General features: G+C 49.0%; 3 protein-coding genes and 2 pseudogenes across 5 annotated transcripts; 1 reads left to right on the top strand and 4 right to left on the bottom strand.

Annotated features, from left to right (window-relative positions):
* Positions 1 to 138: 138 nt before the first annotated feature.
* On the bottom strand, positions 139 to 3442 carry LOC114772261 (E3 ubiquitin-protein ligase XIAP-like; annotated as a pseudogene).
* Positions 3443 to 4775: 1333 nt separating this feature from the next.
* Positions 4776 to 6298, bottom strand: LOC114772262 (26S proteasome non-ATPase regulatory subunit 10-like; annotated as a pseudogene).
* A 240-nt stretch (positions 6299 to 6538) lies between these two features.
* Positions 6539 to 7944, top strand: LOC114772260 (NTF2-related export protein 2-like). The gene is made up of 4 exons (XM_028965277.1): positions 6539 to 6545; positions 6632 to 6718; positions 7199 to 7343; positions 7425 to 7944. Exons 2-4 carry the CDS (start codon positions 6701 to 6703, stop codon positions 7607 to 7609), a joined length of 348 nt encoding a protein of 115 aa, XP_028821110.1. The 5' UTR covers positions 6539 to 6545; positions 6632 to 6700; the 3' UTR covers positions 7610 to 7944.
* On the bottom strand, positions 7689 to 16183 carry LOC114772258 (long-chain-fatty-acid--CoA ligase 4-like). 3 transcript variants are annotated; one of them, XM_028965273.1, is made up of 18 exons: positions 16116 to 16183; positions 15942 to 16010; positions 14109 to 14557; positions 13829 to 14018; positions 12446 to 12940; positions 12198 to 12375; positions 11978 to 12087; positions 11770 to 11908; positions 11534 to 11684; positions 11335 to 11458; positions 11186 to 11257; positions 10969 to 11108; positions 10724 to 10893; positions 10578 to 10652; positions 10310 to 10501; positions 10124 to 10238; positions 8805 to 8962; positions 7689 to 8734 (listed from the first exon to the last, which is right to left on the bottom strand). In XM_028965273.1, exons 5-18 carry the CDS (start codon positions 12782 to 12784, stop codon positions 8577 to 8579), a joined length of 2121 nt encoding a protein of 706 aa, XP_028821106.1. In that variant the 5' UTR covers positions 12785 to 12940; positions 13829 to 14018; positions 14109 to 14557; positions 15942 to 16010; positions 16116 to 16183; the 3' UTR covers positions 7689 to 8576. The 3 variants fall into 3 exon arrangements, with proteins under 3 accessions (XP_028821106.1, XP_028821107.1, XP_028821108.1); XM_028965274.1 differs by having other exon boundaries at positions 13829 to 14557; XM_028965275.1 differs by lacking the exons at positions 13829 to 14018; positions 14109 to 14557; positions 15942 to 16010; positions 16116 to 16183 and adding an exon at positions 13096 to 13822.
* On the bottom strand, positions 15485 to 16976 carry LOC114772259 (peptidyl-prolyl cis-trans isomerase NIMA-interacting 4). The gene is made up of 4 exons (XM_028965276.1): positions 16911 to 16976; positions 16352 to 16428; positions 16116 to 16235; positions 15485 to 16010 (listed from the first exon to the last, which is right to left on the bottom strand). Exons 1-4 carry the CDS (start codon positions 16945 to 16947, stop codon positions 15852 to 15854), a joined length of 393 nt encoding a protein of 130 aa, XP_028821109.1. The 5' UTR covers positions 16948 to 16976; the 3' UTR covers positions 15485 to 15851.
* Between the last annotated feature and the right edge of the window lie 2100 nt (positions 16977 to 19076).

The following is a 19076-nucleotide window of genomic DNA, read 5'->3' as shown; positions in this document are numbered from 1 at the left end:
AAGACACTTAACCCTGAGTGTCTCCAGGGGGACTGTCCCTGTAACTACTGATTGTAAGTCGCTCTGGATAAGAGCGTCTGATAAATGCTGTAAATGTAAATGGACCTGGACCAGTTATTTCACCTTTTTTTGTTAAGTACAGAACTCCACATGTGTTCATTCATAGTTTTGATGCCTTCAGTGAGAATCTACCAACGTAAATGGTCAAGAACATAAAGAACACACCTTGAATGAGAAGGTGTGTCCAAACTGTACTGTATGTGGCATGATACTGTGCGATACCTTTACCGTTACACACCTAATAGATGAAGAGTCTGCGGCTATAGAACAATTTAAAAACTAAGTACAGATCAGAGAATTATATAAAGATCAATTTGAGCTAACATGAATGATCCTGTTATTTGAGCGGATGAATTCGTCCTGATGCAGTATAATCAGCCCCGCGCTGCATTCCACCGTTCTCCTGCAGCTTCGTAAGGGCTGGGAGGTCAGACCAGCATGACTGATGCACATCGCTAGAGGTTTGGACCAGAGTCGCCGATTCAAACCTGACGCTCCGTCAATAAAACTCTGTAAAAAAGTGTGGCACTTCCACTGTCAGGAAGGGAGTGGTTAGTAAGTCGGTGGCATATTAGTGGAAGGACTGTGCTGAGGCATAAATGAAGTCCTCTCCACAGTAAGGACGTGTTCTGGCTATGGGAGAGCAGTTTGACTGCTTCATTTTAGACTGTGTTGGTCCTTTATCAAGGACAACATTTATTATGGATTGTCCCAAGGCCAGTCCAGCGCACGTACCTAAAGGGCGCGAAGAGACCGATGGTCTAATATTCTCTTGGAAAATCCCATATTCCTCCTGGCTGGATTCAGAGGATGAATCCCTGCTGAAAATCCAGGATGTACGAGGTGGATACGGTCAAACACGGGCCGGGGTGTGGCCAGAACACATACCTACTTCATTACACCAGTGTTGCCACGGCAACAGACAGCAGAAGTACCGGTTTACTTATTCATCATTAGAGGGTTATAACCTGGTAAAAGCGCCTTCGGCATCTGTTCTCGTGCTTTTAATGAAGCATAATGTTAAAACCTGAGGAAGACAATATGAGAATGTGTATTACCACGTCTCCAGTCGATATTACGGTAGTATAATTAGTACAATTACAATTAAAATGATGAAAGGGATTGCGCTCTGCTTGAACGGTCATGGCGTGGTGAAAAGGGGACGTGATCTGAAGGGACCCAGCACTGTACCAGCATGTCTGGGCCAGTTATGTAGAAGCATTTTCCTGATGTGCAGGCGTGGACCTCAAACTTCAAATATTTACCTTCTCCATCCTTTGAAAACCTGGTCTCTTGAGATGCAGCCTGAAAGAGAAAGGAAAAAAGTTACGCTCGCCAAGCACCACGCCCTGAGCCTCGCCCCTCGCCAAGCACCACGCCCCGCACCTCAGGACACCTCCAGGGGGGGACTGTCCCTGTCACTACGGGCGTCGGGTAAATGCGGTAAATGTACATGTACCAGAGGAACATTTCTGCAAATTTGATCGATGTTCTTTACATAAACTAGGAATATTAATGATGTGTTTTATCCGCTGGGGACCCGGGGACCCAGTACTATGACCCGGAGATGGACATTTCTGTAATATTCCACTCACCACGCCGCTCCTCCTCGGGCTTCGAAGTTGTACGCTGACCACAAATTCAGGTCCCTTTTCAGCCCGCACAAAACTACACCTGCACACAAGAGATTCGCGCGGAACGTGAGCTGGCGCTCGGCGGCCATGTCTGCTTTAACAACGCGCAGCGGTGAAGCCGCACCCTGGGTAATGCCGGGCATGCTCCACCCACGGATCTTCACCAGGCTGCCAGTTCTTCAGGCCTCCTCCACACCGGAAACATGCCACGCGGTCGCCTTCACCTGCAACACCACATGCACAACAGCGTCCCCGTCACTACAGTCCACATTACCGAAGTACTCAAACGTCTTCTAAACAGCGTCCCTACCGGAGCTATAAAACCCGGCTCTGGACAGAGTCTCGGTGTCCACGGGGAGGCTCTTCCCGGAGAAAGTCTCCAGACGCTGTTCGAAGGACTCCAGAGAGACCCTGAGGGAGTCCCCATTCAGGGACGGCACGTTCCCCACGTCGTGACCGAGGATGAAGAAGCAGTTGCGGGAATATTTGGAATGCTCCGTCCACGGGTCGTCCCCAGACACCCACTGAGACAACTGAATCCCGCAGCAGAAGCACTGGACCCGGTCCTCCTGTCCCTCGTAAAACAGCCCGGCCTGAGCCAGATCTCGGGGCCGGACAGGGGAAGATGGCGGCCACGCCTGGAAGGTCTGGAAACGGGCGTCTTCATCACACATGTGCGGCACCATCGGGTACGTGGTCTCGTCCACCACGTCCCCCGTCCTCAGACTGAAGTCGGTGGCTTCGGAGGCTTCGTCCGTGGCCTGGACATCGCCCCCACGGTGGACACAGCTGAGGAACGCGCAGTCAGGGGACACGACGGTGCCGGCTCACAGGAGTGTCCTCGGCGAGCCAGGTGTCCACGGTCCCCTGGCAGCTGAAGCAGCGGACCTGGTCTGCCTGCCCGGTGTTAGAACCCGGCCCGGGCCAGCTGCTCCACCCAAACCTGCTCACCGCGAGGGAACTGCTGGAAGGAGTTGATCCTGGCGCTGATGGAGGACCAGTTTGTGCTGCCGTCCGATTCAAATTCACGGCTTCGCACGTCCATGTCTCACCTAGAAAATAACGAAGGACAAAGCACATCCACGTCATGATCAGAAGAACATGACTAATATGTCCAGAACTTTCATGTCTCGTGTTATTATTATAAGTAAAAGGTCTTATCAGGACTCTTAGTTTTCTAAACTCAAAATCTATAGAAATCCAACGAGAATTGCTGGTGTCCTCCAGTAAGACGATAAAAGCGTCTTCAAAATAAAGTAAAGTACCAGACGCCCTTATCCAGAGCGCCTTACAATCAGTAGTTACAGGGACAGTCCCCCTGGAGCAACTTAAGGTTAAGTGTCTTGCTCAGGGACACAATGGTAGTAAGTGGGATTTGAACCCGGGTCTTCTGGTTCACAGGCGAGTGTCTTACCCACTAGGCTACTACCACCCAGGGGAACAAGGCGCTGTCTCCACGTACCGGTCCTAACCGAACAAGACACCGTCCCCACGTACCGGTCCCCAACGAACAAGACACCGTCCCCACGTACCGGTCCCCAACGAACAAGGCGCCGTCCCCACGTACCGGTCCCCACCAAACAAGGCGCTGTCCCCACGTACCGGTCCCCACCGAACAAGGCGCTGTCCCCACGTACCGGTCCCCACCCCTGTCATGGCCGCCTGCTGCCACCAAGGTGAAGCAGGGTTAAATACAGAGGATACGTTTCACTGTGTGTAGTTGTGTGGTTCGCGGATAAAAACGCAGTTTTAGAGTCTGTATGTGTGGACAGAATGGACCCGTTTCTATAAAAGTGCGGACCGTAAAAGTTTATTCTGATTCTGTAAAGCTGCGGATCTCTACTGTACGTCCAGCTCCGGTCCGGTCCGGTCCGCCTCGGACTCAAAATCGGCCCGAAGTCCGAGATCCCAGAACATCAGACGCAGATTAAAACATTTTCTACCTCAGTAGCTCCGTCAGCGGCGAGCAGGAAGTACGTCACAAGCCCGGAGCATCAACACAACATGCACAAATAAAGGTCCGACGTGAGCTTTTCCTTCATTAACATTTCTCAGAACACATAAAAATGTAATTTAACATAATAAATTCGGGCAGAACACCGTACGTCAATGTCGTATATTCTCCTTCCTGGCGGTGGTCTTTGGCGGAAGTGACGTAGGGAAGCAGGCTCGGTTCTGATCCCATCGGGACACGCCCCCCGTCCCTGTTATTCCTGCAAGGATGTTTTATTGTGTCCGTTAGAATTTGTGTTATTATTTAAAAGTGTTCATGTCTGAATTTAAAAAGATCCTCGTTTCTGTTTTTATGGATTTTCATCATTTGTGGCTCTGATATTCTAGTTGTACCTGATGACGGCTTTATTGCAGTATCTTTAATCCTAAAAGTGTTGGAGTCTGGGTTTATTCTTAATTTGCTGCCCTTACTGAATACATCCATTTCAGAATATTTCATCCCTTCTCCGTGTGTCCAGGCTCACAAGACACATTCTTGGATTCTACATTTTATTTAATAATCTTTTAATTTATTTCAGACCAAACAAAACCCACCATTTATTAAATAAAGCTGCATTTAAAATGATTTGGGAGCAGTGAAAAGGGCGAATTAGCCGCTTTATGTCGATAATTGAGTGTAATTGACCGTAATTTCACCATTCAGCCAGGCCTCGAACCCGACCCCTCCGTTTTCCGTACATGACATTTACATGCTGCTGGGAATCCGGCGTTCCTTCATGGAAATGGCAGGGCCCTCTGTTACCAGGATAATAATGTTCCAGGTGAATTGAAGGATTTATAAATAACAGAATAAAGAGGTTTGCTAGAAAATCAGCTGAATGCTTTATGGGTACATCGGTTTCACCTAAAATAATTTTATTGCAGGAAAAAAAAAAACATTTATTTCCAGACATTGTGGATAAATGCTGTAAATGTAGAAATTGTGGCATTAAACTAGATTTGTTGGGGGGAATGAAAGGATTTAATTCTCAAGTGCTGTACTTGCTTCACGTTAGTCTTTAAATGGTTGAAGTGCCCGTTCGTCAGCCCTCCACCATGGCGTCTCAGGAAGGTTTCCGAGACCCCCCTTTAGTAGCGATCTCCAAGGGGCGTCTTCTCCTCCTTGTTCTCAATGTAGATGCTGGCTCCGTGCTCCACGAGCAGCTTGGCAGCCTCAACTCTCTCCTCATCACAAGCCAGGTGTCTGAAAAGCCACAAAAGCAGCATCAGTTGCTGTCTGCGAACAGTTTTTGACTTATGCTGGTTGAGCCGCTTACAGGGGTGTGTTTCCCTGGGCGTCCTGGATGTTGGTGGAGGCGCTCTGCGCCAGGAGGAGCTGAATGAGACGGTAGTTGCCTTTAGCTGAAGCTCTGTGGAGTGGAGTGGAGTCTAGTTTATCTGTGGCGTTTGGGGTCGGCACCCATGTTCCAACAAGAGAAGGGCAATCTGTGTTGTCAATAAAAAGAATTTAAAATCAGCATAAAACACGTAAGAAATATTTTGGGTAGAAAGAGGGAGGCATTTGAGCCTCGATCAGAAGAAACAGACTTGGTATCGATCCTTGGAGGCAGCGTAGTGCAGCGGCGTGCAGCCGTTTGGTTGGCGCAGTTCAGCTGGCTCCCTTGGCTATCAGGGACCTGACGATGTCCTCCCTGCCAGCGGAGGCCGCGATGTGGAGAGGGGTCCAGGACGCCTGCACACACAGCGCGGCACAGATCTCATCACACAGAACACGGCACAGCACTCAGCACAGTACTCAGTTCAGTACAGTACTCGTCACTATACTCAGCACAGTACAGTATTCATCACTATACTCAGCACAGTACTCAGTTCAGTACAGTACTCACCCCTATACTCATCACTATACTCAGTTCAGTACAGTACTCATCACTATACTCAGCACAGCACAGTACTCGTCACTATACTCAGCTCAGCACAGTACTCATCACTATACTCAGCTCAGCACTCATCACTATACTCAGCTCAGTACAGTACTCATCACTATACTCAGCACAGCACAGTACTAATCACTATACTCAGCACAGCACTAATCACTATACTCAGCACAGCACAGTAAATAATCACTATACTCCAGCTCAGCACAGTACTCATCACTATACTCAGCTCAGCACAGTACTCATCAACTATACTCAGCTCAGCACAGTACTCATCACTATACTCAGCTCAGTACTCATCACTATACTCAGCACAGTACTCAGTTCAGTACAGTACTCATCACTATAACTCAGCCATCACAGCAACGACATGAATGCCGAGAAGATGACACTAGCTGTTACTGTTAAATGTTCACTCACGTCATCCTTTCGATTCACCTCGACTCCCAAGTCCAGCAGAAAAGCAACAATGTCCGAGTGTCCCCGCCGAACACGCCCAGTGGAGAGCGGTCCTCTGGTCCTGGTTTAAACACGACACTCTGGGTTCATTTTCATACCAGAACGCGTCTGAATTTGTACACCAGGGTGAACGTTTCTTTTTACCCGGTCCGGTTTGGATGCGAGGGACTTGTTGGCCAGGATGCAGCTCCGTAACTTCTCTAGATGTCCCATGTAGGCGAGGTTGCAACACTTCTACATCCGAACAGAAGCCTCCATCAGGACGACGTTCTGAGCAGGAGACCAAGAGAGCGGCGAGTCGGGCCGAACTGGCGTGGGACCGGGCGTCTACTTCCGGTCCAGTTTTAAATGTGAAGCTGGGGTCGGAACGTTTATAACACAGCATCTGTTTGTGCGGGAGAGACGCGTGTTGCACCGGAAGTGACCAGGAACGCCGGGCGCTGCTGTATTTTGCTTGTTTCTTCCACGTTTTTGCAGCCGAGTGGAAACATGGGCCTCCACTGTGGTACGTGTGTCGGATCGATCAGCTAGAAAACGGCCCGTGTTACGATTCGGCTCGTTTCTTCACTGCGCTCCTGTTTCTGTGTGCAGGACTTCAGGACCCACGTGGACCAGTCCTGCAGATACTCCGAGGAGTTCGTCAGCATTTACTACGACTGCATGGACAAGAAGCGACGAGTACGTGAGGCTCCTACTCGGTATCTCGACTCGGATTTATCGAGCACGTCTTCTTCATAAATAATAAAGTGAAGTGATTGTCACATGTGATGCACAGCACACGGTGCGCACAGTGAAATTTGTCCTCTGCATTTAACCATCACCCTGAGTGAGCAGTGGGCAGCCATTACAGGCGCCCGGGGAGCAGTGTGTGGGGACGGTGCTTTGCTCAGTGGCACCTTGGCGGACCGGGATTCGAACCGGCAACCTTCTGATTACGGGGCCGCTTCCTTAACCGCTAGGCCACCACTGCCTAACTTTCCCGGGCCGCGGCGGTGAGAGCACCAAATCCTAACCACTAGACCACCAGGGACCACCTTGGCATCTGGTAAATGTAGATGCAGCTCTTATCCAGAGTGTCTTACCATCAGTAGTTACAGGGACAGTCCCCCCCCGGAGACAGCACTGACCGGGTATTTATCGAGTCATTTCCTTCTGCAGCACCTGACCCGGCTGTATCTGGACAAAGCCACGCTGGTGTGGAATGGGAATGTGGTTTCAGGGCAGGAGGCTCTCGGCGAGTTCTTCGAGTCCCTTCCATCGAGTGAATTCCAGGTCCACACTCTGGACTGCCAGCCGGTTCACGGTACGAGTGCAGGAGCGGTCATACGCCGCTTTGTTGCTGGATCGGGTAGATCTGAATGAATCTGTGCCATCTGTTCAGCAGAACAGGCCACCCAGGGCCAGACGACGTTGCTGGTGGTGACCGCGGGCTCGGTTCGGTTCGACGGGAGCAAGCAGCGATACTTCAACCAGAACTTCCTCCTGACGGCCCAGGCCACGCCCAACAGCGAGCAGCCGGTGTGGAAAATCGCCAGCGACTGCTTCCGCTTCCAGGACTGGGCCAGCTGAGACCCTACAAATAAACCCTTTTACACCGAACTTCACTTCCGAGCTCAGGAGCGTATTCATGTGGAAGTAAAACACTCCATTCCGTACAAAACCCACTTTATTACAACGCGTACAGCAGTGAGTGGAATAAATAACAGCACTGTAACACAAAGAAATGGTGTACACGCTTGAAATGATGGCCTTCAATATGCACATTTAAATATGAAGATGGAAGATATTTACAAAAATTCTTTTGGTCCCTCAACAACAGGTTCTTCTTTGTAATGTTTCAGTGTCGAACTACATCTTACACATTTATAAAAAAAAAACTAGAATAAATTAAATAAGCAATACTACTTCAGAGTGGAATCCTCTCAAATGGTCAGTTTGAACTGCTATTGGCACATCAATTGAAAATCCACACGTTAACAAAGTCGTTCCCTTCATCAGCAGGAGAACTTGGATTAATAAATAAGACCAGCAGTAGCTGCTGGAACGTCCTTCAGATCCTGGATCAGTCTACACTCTGACATTTCATTCCAGTGCTGCGTCAACCAACTACAACATAGTGCAACCAAAAAAAAAAAAAACGAATTATGGCAATAAGGCTTCCATCTCGCCATCATCTCGTTGAAATGGGGTCTACTGGGTGTAAACGTACCCCAAGGACCTCCAGTCCAGGCATTTCACCCAAACCACCCCTGAAATTAATGAAGGGTAGTGGAACGCTACTAGAGAAGAGTGGTGAGACCAACCCACTGATATCGGTCTTTCACGACGAAGATGGGAGATGTTTAAAAAAAAAAAAAAAGAATATTAAATCACATCATTGACGAGGAAACGTCTCGTCTATTCTGCACGTCACATTTCAGAAGCGATTAAACTGTAAAATATGTAGAAGTGAAAGTAAGACGGTATAAAGTATTTTTCGGTGTGTGTGTGTGTGTGACCTAAGGTCACTTGAAGCAGGACATCCTCAGTGGTGGCCCTACTTACGCCCGTACATTCTTTCAATGTGGTTGAGATAGTGGTTCTTCAGCTCCTTCCTCTTCAGTTTGAAGGCGTCCGTAACCAGGCCCGTTTCAGGGGTCCAAGGCTCGGGCGTCAGGTGGACTTTCAAAGGAATCTCAAACCGCTGGAGCTTAACTGCGGTAAAAAATACCCGTACGGTTAATTACATTCCACGTCCTAGACGGAAAAACCGTAACAGACTTACTGGAGGAGGACACCTCCTTGATCTCTCTTAGGACCTCCATCTCCATCACCGGATGAGTGCAGATCTCCTCCCAGGTTCCCTGGATGTCCTTCTGATTGGCCAGATCAGTCAGCTTCTTCTGATTGGGTACAACAAAGCTGATCACGTAGTTCTGATCGCTTTGGGGAGGGAGAAGAGCGGAAAAACCCGTCTGACGTGTAGGAGGCGTGACGTGTAGGAGGCGTGACGTGTAGGGGGCGTGACGTGTAGGGGGCGTGACGTGTAGGGGGGCGTGACGTGTAGGGGGCGTGACGTGTAGGGGGCGTGACGTGTAGGGGGCGTGACGTGTAGGAGGTGTAGGGGGGCGTGACGTGTAGGGGGCGTGACGTGTAGGAGGCGTGACGTGTAGGGGGCGTGACGTGTAGGGGGGCGTGACGTGTAGGAGGTGTGACGTGTAGGACGTGTAGGGGGGCGTGACGTGTAGGGGGCGTGACGTGTAGGGGGGCGTGACGTGTAGGGGGCGTGACGTGTAGGAGGCGTGACGTGTAGGGGGCGTGACGTGTAGGGGGCGTGACGTGTAGGAGGCGTGACGTGTAGGAGGCGTGACGTGTAGGGGGCGTGACGTGTAGGGGGGCTTGACGTGTAGGAGGCGTGACGTGTAGGGGGCGTGACGTGTAGGAGGCGTGACGTGTAGGAGGTGTAGGGGGCGTGACGTGTAGGGGGCGTGACGTGTAGGGGGCGTGACGTGTAGGGGGCGTGACGTGTAGGGGGCGTGACGTGGTAGGGGGCGTGACGTGTAGGGGGGCGTGACGTGTAGGAGGCGTGACGTGTAGGAGGCGTGACGTGTAGGGGGGCGTGACGTGTAGGGGGCGTGACGTGTAGGAGGCGTGACGTGTAGGAGGCGTGACGTGTAGGGGGCGTGACCGTGTAGGAGGCGTGACGTGTAGGGGGCGTGACGTGTAGGGGGCGTGACGTGGTAGGGGGCGTGACGTGTAGGGGGCGTGACGTGTAGGGGGCGTGACTTGTAGGGGGCGTGACGTGTAGGGGGCGTGACGTGTAGGGGGGCGTGACGTGTAGGGGGGGGTGACGTGTAGGGGGCGTGACGTGTAGGGGGGCGTGACGTGTAGGGGGCGTGACGTGTAGGGGGCGTGACGTGTAGGGGGCGTGACGTGTAGGGGGGCGTGACGTGTAGGGGGCGTGACGTGTAGGGGCGTGACGTGTAGGGGGCGTGACGTGTAGGGGGCGTGACGTGTAGGGGGCGTGACGTGTAGGGGGCGTGACGTGTAGGAGGCGTGACGTGTAGGGTTCTACGGTTCTGGTCCCTTGGCGCCCCCACTGACCTGTTGGCGTACGCGCAGATGTTGTCGATGAGAGAGCAGCTCTTCAGCGCAGACTCCACCTTGCCCAGGGAGACGTACTCTCCTGCCTGCAGCTTGACCAGGTCCTTCTTCCGATCTGCAGCAACAGAGCGCACGTGGTTAGAATGTGTGGACGGGTCTACGGGAGACGCGTCCGTTTTCACGCACCCACTATCTGCAGGCAGCCATCAGCATGGATCTCCCCAACGTCGCCAGTGCAGAACCACCTCTGGCCGCTGCCATCCACCATGAAGTCGCTGTTCATGCCGCTCTCGTCCCTGTAGTAGCCCATGGTGACGTTGGCGCCGCCAATCAGAATCTCTCCCCGAGGGCGGGGCCTGTCCTGGGTGGTGTAACCACCTGGTGGCGCAAGCGAAACGGACGCTGGAACGTCAAGCGGAAGCGCGGCGGCGCGAACCGGAAGCCACGTACGCACCTTCCAGCCAGTCTCGGAGTTTGACCTCGCAGCAGATCAGGGGCGCTCCTACTCGACCCGTGCTGTAGTCCGCCACTGCGGAGAAAACGGAACCTTCTAGTACCGTACGTTCACGCCGCCTGGCTGCTTTACCGGCTCCAGCTGACCTTCAGTGATGGTTCCAGCTCCACAGGTCTCCGTAAGGCCGTAGCCTTGGCCCACGGAGCAGCAGAAGCAGATGTTCATGAAGCGCTGGGTGGCCGAGGAGAGGGGTGCTCCACCTGACAGCATCATGCGAACGTTGCCCCCCAGCAGCGCCCTCACCTTCTTAAACAGCCTTTACACACCAACACCAATCAGCAGAAGGAATGGACGTTACCACTGGCGTTGGTCCTCGGTGTCTGACCCTTACATGTTGCACAGCGGCGTGTCGTAGCCTTTCTTCAGCTGCTCCATCTTGTAGCTGTAGGCCATGTTGAACAGGAGCCTCTGCATGACGTTCATCTCCTGCACCTTGCTCATCACGTTCTTATTGATTCGGTCCATTATTTCCTGCCGGAGAGAGAGAGAGAGGACAGGTGAGAATGAGAATGGCCCCCCGAACAGATGGCCCCCCGAACAGAACCTACCGGAACAGCAGCCATTAACGTGGGCCTCAGCACGGAACAGTCCCCTTTACTGCCCTTCTTTATCTTGGACGACTGGGAACACGAGCGAGTTGGTGGAATATTACACGTAGCCCACATAGAAGCAGCTTACATAACCACCAGATCTTCACCTGGTCGGAGAGGGTCTGAGGGGACGAGTAGCCAATCCTGCAGCCGTACGCTACACAGGAGATCTCCGCCGTCATCTCCAGGACGTGGGCCAGAGGAAGGTATGCAATGTACGTGTCCTTAGGCCTGGGGACATGCCATCGTCTCAGATCATTGCATTTCAGCACGTTCACCACATGGCACGTTCCTATAAAAACCCACCCGAGTCCAGGAATCCTCTCACACTGCCCAGTCATGCCCGCAATCAGGTTGCTGTGGACGATCATGACCCCCTTGGGGCGTCCCGTGGACCCACTGGTGTACATGACTACTGCCAGGTCCGACGGTCTGGGGGACACGGTTTTTCGACTCACTGCAACAGAGAGCAGCGTCATGTTGAGACGTCAACGGAAGATTAAAAGAAGTTTTATTAAAATCGCTCTGCATTTATATCGTACTGTTCTCAGGCCTGCTCCCCAGCTGCTGCACGCTCTGCATGCTCTGGATCTGGACGCTGTCGGGGTAGCCCGTGGTGCTGATGCTCTTGTTCTCCACGTAGATGATATGCTTTAGGTTGGGGATTTGAGGAAGGACACCCTGCACGAACAGCAGATTGTTAAAGACAGGAGGATCAGTGAAACGTTAGTAAAACGTTCTGCCGACAACCTTGAGTTTGTTCTCCAGCAGCTCGGCGCTGGTCACCAGGTGGGTCGCACCACATTCGTTCAGTCCGAAGGCCACAGCGTCCTCTCCCAACGTTGCGTAAAAGGTGACCACTGCAGGGCACACAGACGTATTTACATGCTATAATACATATACATGATCATCATGTCACATGATCAGCCGGCTGCCACCATTAAGGCCCGGTCCGCCACCAGGTCCTTACAGGGGAAGTTGCGGCGGAAGCACGCCTGGGCCGTCATCATCCACTCGGCGCGCGTCTCGCAGAAAATGGCGATGGTGGAGCGCGGCCGCTGCCCCAGCGCCGCCAGGCCGCTCCCGAGCTGGCTCACCATCAGGTCCACTTCCTGGTAATTCACCCATTTGTACTGGCCCAGTATGAGCTGTGAAGAGAAAAGAAGGTGACTATTCTGGCAAGGGCACCTCTTGGGTGGCTCCGCGGCGACCCATCACCTTTTTAAACACCTTCCCGCTGGGCTGGGTCTCGTTCTCCTCGCTGAGCAGCTCTCGGGTGCCGAGGCACGGCATCTCGCCGAAGCGCTGCACCGCGTGGTCGAACAGCTTGTCCAGCGTGTTGACCTGAGGGAAGTCCAGCTGGGCCAGAGAGTCAAAGTGGTCCACCGAGCGATACGGCCCTTCGCAGTGGCCCGTGGTGGACTTGGCCTTGACCCGCTTGGCCAGGGTCTTTTTCTTCTCAGCCCCCGTCAGGACGTACCACGGTAGGAAGGTGAGAAACGAGTAAAGCCACATGAAGAGGCGGACGGGAAGGACGAGCAAAGTCTGCAAGTCCATTTTAAGTGTGCTATTGTTTGACAGATAGGAGGAAGATGGCGTTGTCTCTGTGGGCAGGGACGGTGCGTCTCTTCACCAGATGGACAGATCGGAGTTCTGAGAAAAGCTGCGGCTAAAGGTCATTCAGATTGTGTGTGTGGTCTTCTAATGGGCGACCTAGGCCAAAACACAGGGCAGAGACCAAACCGATCAATAGTAAATAAGTTCAAGTATCATTATACACATCACCACATCATACGCCTCGAAACAAGGCCTACGTCTAAAATCACCCGAAGTATACGACAACCAAAGGCACAATTTATTACACGTACCTTACAGCCGCACCACAAATAACCGTGTACGCTACACCCACCAAAAGAAAAGCACACGCAGACAAACTAATTATTCCTCAGAGACGTCTGTAACCTCTGCAGCTCAGTCCAAGTCCAGATGATGCTCCGAACAGCCACTGGCCAATGGCAGCAGGGATTGAGGCTCACCCCACACACAGCTGATGGGTGGGCCCAGCCTTCTATACATAGACTATGGAACAGATCCCATTATTGTTCAGGGCAGATGATAACGTATTCTAAATAAGTTCATTACAGCAGCACGTTCTAAACGGGAGACGAGAGTTACTCCACTGCGCATGCGCACATCTCTTTTCAATACGTCCGAGTTGATTAACTTCTAGTCACCAAAATGGACTGAACAAAATAAACTATTTAAAACAAAGGCTGGAAGGAGAAGGAGACAAAATAGTTTAAATTGTACGTAGCATAAAAGATAAAATAACTCGTTCACCAATCCTCACATCACACATTTTCAAGCTTCTATTTATGTCTCTTCGGGGAAAAATTTAATATTATATGAAGTATATGCCCCTAAGACAGATATTCCGGAAAGAGCCGTTTCTCTTTCTTCCTCATCGCCACAGCGCCGGGCGGCGCATCTCAGCCGAAACGCGGAACCGTGATCCGTTTAAAACCATCGTCCTGATCCAGATCTGCGCACTAATTCTCCCGCTGATACCGGCTCGTCTACGCGAGGTGATTACGTTCTTACCGGCAGCACCTCCGGGTCTGACGCGAGTCTGGCGGTGGAGCGCTGACCGACAGTAACCTCAGGCCGCTCGTAGGAGACCCGGAAACCTGCGTCATCTGACTCCATCTCTCTCAGCCAATGGCATGAGAGGCCGAGACGCGCCTTCACGCATGCGCAGTGTGGCCTTCAGACAATACGGGCCAACGGTGGCCTTCTCAGACACACAAAAACACACAAGAAAATACTCTGATAATAACGCCTGAATTATTAAAAGTGGTAAAAAATAAGGAGACCCGGAAACCTGCGTCATCTGACTCCATCTCTCTCAGCCGATGGCGCACTCACGCATGCGCAGTGTGGCCTTCTCAGACAAGACGGGCCAACTGTGACCTTCTCAGACATATAACAATATACAAGAAAACCTTCAGATAAAACAAGGACGCAAGAATAGCATAAACATTAAAAATAACACAGACTGTTTTCTATAAAATGTTGAGTTCAGTGACACATTTTGCATATTCATTCATAAAAACGGTGCCATAGGGTGTTCCAAAACTTATATGAAGCCAACCAAAAAACGTGATTGTCATTGTGAAACACTGCAGCACAGCACATGGTGACACAATAAATATAAATGGCACATGGGAGTTGAGGTCAGACAGGTGCGGGCTGTTTAGTTGACCGGCCATGCCTTCTGGCCAGTGCCACCAGGGAAGTTGTGACAGTCAGTCTGACCCTGGCATCAGGCATCTGTAATTCAGAAATGTACAACTTAGCAACTCATCATTTTAGTTTCAGTCTCTCAGCTATTATTGGAACCCAGATCCACAAAATGTGCAGTCTTTAAAATGATAAAGAGTCTCATAAAATGTTGGTATCTGATTATCAATTATAAAGTCATTTTCTCCTATTAGTGTGAAGCTTGTCTAATTTTGCTAGCAGCAGATAAATCTCTTTTTTTTTACATTTTCAACAAATTAATATAGAATTTCCGATGATTAGAGGAAAAATATTGCAATTAGGTGGCAATAAAAGAACAAAAATGTCAACAAATCATTTAAAAAATGACACATTTGCAGAGTTCAATTAAAGAACAAACAAATCTCAAACAAAAATGACAAAATGTATTAACCTCTCCATACAGCATGTGCACCTTTAGACAAATGTATTTTAATTACAGCATTCAGTCTTCTTGTCTATTAACATCTCAACTTAATCAACGATCTTTTTATTCATGGTTAATTATTCACGGTGTGTATACGTCTGTACTTGCGATTTTGTTGTACACGTGGGTTTCAAATCGGAATTGTGCACAGAGATTTATTAGAACGAATCCCACTCACAGACCACAGTTCTAGCATGGCCAGACCAAAACCAGTTTTCTTCTGGTGAACCTCTACCTGTGCTGAATTAGGTGTGGCCAAAAAGTTGCACCTCATCAGAAAATGCCACATTTTCCTGCATACTTTTTGAGAACTTTATTTGGGCCTGGGTGTATTTCTTTGTTCACTTGCAGATATGCCTGCAGCTCTTGGCTGGATTTTGAATCCTTCCAACAGTTTTGGAGGGACATCCCATATTTTCACCACATCTTGATACCGTGTTCACTGAGGACATTTTTGTCCCCTTCACCTGACTGAGCTCCTCTCTGTGAACCATGGCCGCCGCTGTGCTGAGTAAATGTCAGAAAAAAAGTCCTACCAGGACAGCTTTATTTGGGGTTAACCAGAGTCAGAGTACACAAGACGACTGAATGAAAAAATTAAAAAATATATCATCAGAGCTGGGAGAGGGTTAAGAGTTCTGAGATTAATAAAAATAGATATTTTCAGAAATATACTGATATCCTGAAAATATCCTTATATCTTTATTCATTTAGCAAAACCATATTCATTTCAACTCATATGAACAAATTGCTCTAGTAAAAAATGAATAAAGTTCTCATATATGTACACACATTACTATAAACATCATGCAGATCTGAGAGATGTGTTTATTGTTCGATGCATATACTTTATTAACTGCAAATAAAAAAAAAAAAAAATCACTTTTTGCCCTCCACCATAATAATGTGGTAGCCAAATTTGGTTTTTATAGGGGGGTCTGTGTACACTGGCTTGTCCATTGTACTGACTGGTAGAGCGAACGCAGCATCCTGGAAAGGCCCCACCATCGATCCACGTGTCATCCAGCCCAGATCACCCTGTTTTATTCAAGAGGGGGGCAATTTCAAAATTCATAAACCATTGAAATTCAAAAGGCAATAAAATATTTTTATTCAGAGTGCAAATGAGAGCATGAAACATACTCCTTGTCGAGCCTTGTCTTCACTGTACTGTGCAGCGACTTCACTGAAGCGCACGCCGGCCTTTATTTTCTCCATTGCCTCCATGCATTTGCCATGCTTTTCACAGAGAACGTGTCGAACCTGAACAAGATGCTCATCTTCAGGAGCTGGATCAGCACTTACTGACAGTTATGCCCTGAATGCACCACAGTCATGTGTTCTTCTCAACCCAAACGCCACATAAACATCATCATTACCTTCACAGCAGTCCCACCCTTCTGCACTTTCTCTTTTTTCTCAGAGTCTCCGCTGCTGGATGCTCCACCACCTCCACCTGAAATGAGCACGCCATTAATTCCAAAAAAAAGTTTGAACATACCTTCTCATTCAATGTGTTTTCTTTATTTTCATGACCATTTACGTTGGTAGATAGACCACATGTGGAGTTATGTACTGAACAAAAAAAGGTGAAATAACTGAAAAGATGTTTCTTTGCTGTGGAGACCAGGTCTCCACTTTTTGTTAAGTACATAACTCCACATGTGTTCATTCATAGTTTTGATGCCTTCAGTGAGAATCTACCGACGTAAATGGTCATGAAAATAAAGAAAACACGTTGAATGAGAAGGTGTCCAGACTTTTGGATTGTAATGTATACAAAATACAAGCATTTTAACACCATCCTACCATGATTTAGTGAATCTAGTTCAGTGGCAGTTATACACGTGTACTGTACACTACGCAACCTCTCCTACACTCTTCTACATCACCAAATGTAAAATAAATGAATGAATAATTATTAAAAAATGTAATTACCTTTGGCAGCTTTGCCCCCTTTTCCTTTGGGCGCCATTTTCACTCGATCATCTGAAGCCTGTAAGTGTTCCTACTTCCGGGTTGTATCAAAATAAAAGTCGGCGTCCACTTCATAATGTCGGATAATGTCTTAGATCTATCTTAGAAATCTTTAATATTTCTTTATTTTGGACCTATTTTAGTCGCACTATTTAAATAGAAGCTGGAAATGTGAAATTGAGAATGTACAATTGAATTGACAATATTCAATTAAGAGTAATAATTTTTAGACTGATAGGTGCATTTGATATTTCATGCAGGAACGCGTGGATATTAATTTGTAGAGACATGGGCATCTTACAGAAGGAAGCTGCACAATCAAAAATGCAAAGATAAACGGACGAGAAAAGTCATCTCTTTTTATTCAAATAAAAAGATTGGATTTCGGTGTATTTGGGAGCGTGTTCGTCGCGTGTTGAACTTGCCTGCACCGTGTGGAAAACTGCGGAAGTTAAACGCTTCTCCCCAGACTGCAATGACCACAGGACACAGGCAGGGGGCGTAGTTACATTCTCAGAAACAGCAGGTAGATAATCATAAAGCATAACGTCAAGTAAAATGTTGTTTCACAAGCATGCAAGCACAGAACTACTACACTCGCCCATTTTTATCCAAGTACAAAAATACTGGGCTTATATAAGTGTGGACCATCAGACTCAGATTCTTCCCAGACGTGACACTGCAGCACAGCAGTGTGACACAACAAAATGTGTCCTCTGATTTAACCCATCACCCTTGGACAGGCGACCAGGGAGCAGTATTCAGCTTTGCTCAGTGGCACCTTGGGATTCGAACCGGCAACCTTCTGATTACGGGGCCGCTTCCTTAACCGCTAGGCCGCCACTGGCCCACAAGCAATCATTGCACTTAATAACTCATAACACCACTACTCATAACACTCATAACTCATAACACCATCATAACACCACCACTCTCAGACAATGTGCAATAATCGCAACTATTTACAATATGTGCATCTATTTATTCCTCTGCAGTATATACACACACACAGACACACACACACACACACATAATACACAATATACACAAAAATGCTTCAATACTGACCTGTAAACAGCAAAATGTATTTTTAAGTAAAACAGTTGATCTGTTTTACTCGCCTAGAAGCCACAAGACCACAGTTCCCAGGTTCAAACCCCACATACTACCACTGTGTCCCTGAGCAAGACACATAACCCTGAGAGTCCCCAGGGGGACTGTCCCTGTCACTACTGACTGTAAGGCGCCCTGGATAAGTGTGTTTAGTAAATGCTGTAAAGGATCGTAATATTTCTAATCTGATATAATAATGATGGCAGATTATTTTGGGTTTTCAGTGATTTGGTGCACCACCATCGCAGTCACTGTGGTTGAGCCTGTCACGTGATTCCATCCATGTGACTGGGACCAATGCGGAAACGAGGAGACGCAAGATGTCCACCATTTATTGCTCAATCATTATTACTCGTAAGTAAGACTGTTATTTCTCACCTTCCTACTGAACACCAACCAATATCACTCCACGTTGATCAAGAGTCCCTCTGAGCTCTCCATGACCACGATCCCACCTCAGTACCCCTGGGACTGTAGATCCGCTACTCCAACACACTCCCCCATCAGAGCCCCGAGAAGATCTCCTGTCTTCTTCTCTTCCACCTGCTATCTTGGCCCATGACAAGAATATGAAACTTACATGATTTTCCCAGCAGCACATTAACTCCCTGGAGATGGAATATACTCCGGTGATACAGCGGGTGAGATGTTGCTTCATTCCCTTACCAGATGGTAACTAATTAAATGAAAAATGTGTTATCTTCACCCAGCTTCTCATCTGCTTGTTGGTTTTCAACGCAATGCGTAGTTCACTCACCTGATCTCTGGTTGAACGGCGAAACCTCCTCAGCAAAAGAGGTGAAGAACCAGACCCTCATCAAGTCAGTCGCTTCATTCGTTCCCAAAACCATCCCTACATTTACATTTCCAGTATTTACCAGACGCCCTTATCCAGAGCGACCTACAATCAGTAGTTACAGGGACAGTCCCACCACTCAGGGTTAAGTGTCCTGCTCAGGGACACAATGGTAGTAAGTGGGGTTTGAACCTGGGTCTTCTGGTTCATAGGAGAGT

Source organism: Denticeps clupeoides, unplaced genomic scaffold, assembly GCF_900700375.1.
Source record: "Denticeps clupeoides unplaced genomic scaffold, fDenClu1.1, whole genome shotgun sequence".
NCBI classification, from domain to species: domain Eukaryota; kingdom Metazoa; phylum Chordata; class Actinopteri; order Clupeiformes; family Denticipitidae; genus Denticeps; species Denticeps clupeoides.
Note: the sequence above shows the minus strand (reverse complement) of the source record. Positions and strands in the feature narration are given on the sequence as shown.

Bases quoted from the DNA above. Each gene is read 5' to 3' on its own strand.
- LOC114772259 (XM_028965276.1), bottom strand. From the start codon at position 16,947: ATGGCGCCCAAAGGAAAAGGGGGCAAAGCTGCCAAAG. The intron at 16,236-16,351 runs GTAATGATGATG...CATCTTGTTCAG, and splicing joins AGGGTGGGACTGCTGTGAAG to GTTCGACACGTTCTCTGTGA. The intron at 16,011-16,115 runs GTATGTTTCATG...TGAATAAAACAG, and splicing joins AAGACAAGGCTCGACAAGGA to GGTGATCTGGGCTGGATGAC.
- LOC114772260 (XM_028965277.1), top strand. The intron at 7,344-7,424 runs GTACGAGTGCAG...TCTGTTCAGCAG, and splicing joins GGACTGCCAGCCGGTTCACG to AACAGGCCACCCAGGGCCAG.
- LOC114772258 (XM_028965274.1), bottom strand. From the start codon at position 12,784: ATGGACTTGCAGACTTTGCTCGTCCTTCCCGTCCGCCTCTTCATGTGG. The intron at 11,459-11,533 runs GTGGGTTTTTAT...GCATGTCCCCAG, and splicing joins GAGAGGATTCCTGGACTCGG to GCCTAAGGACACGTACATTG. The intron at 10,653-10,723 runs GTCAGCTGGAGC...TTTTCTCCGCAG, and splicing joins AGCTGGAACCATCACTGAAG to TGGCGGACTACAGCACGGGT.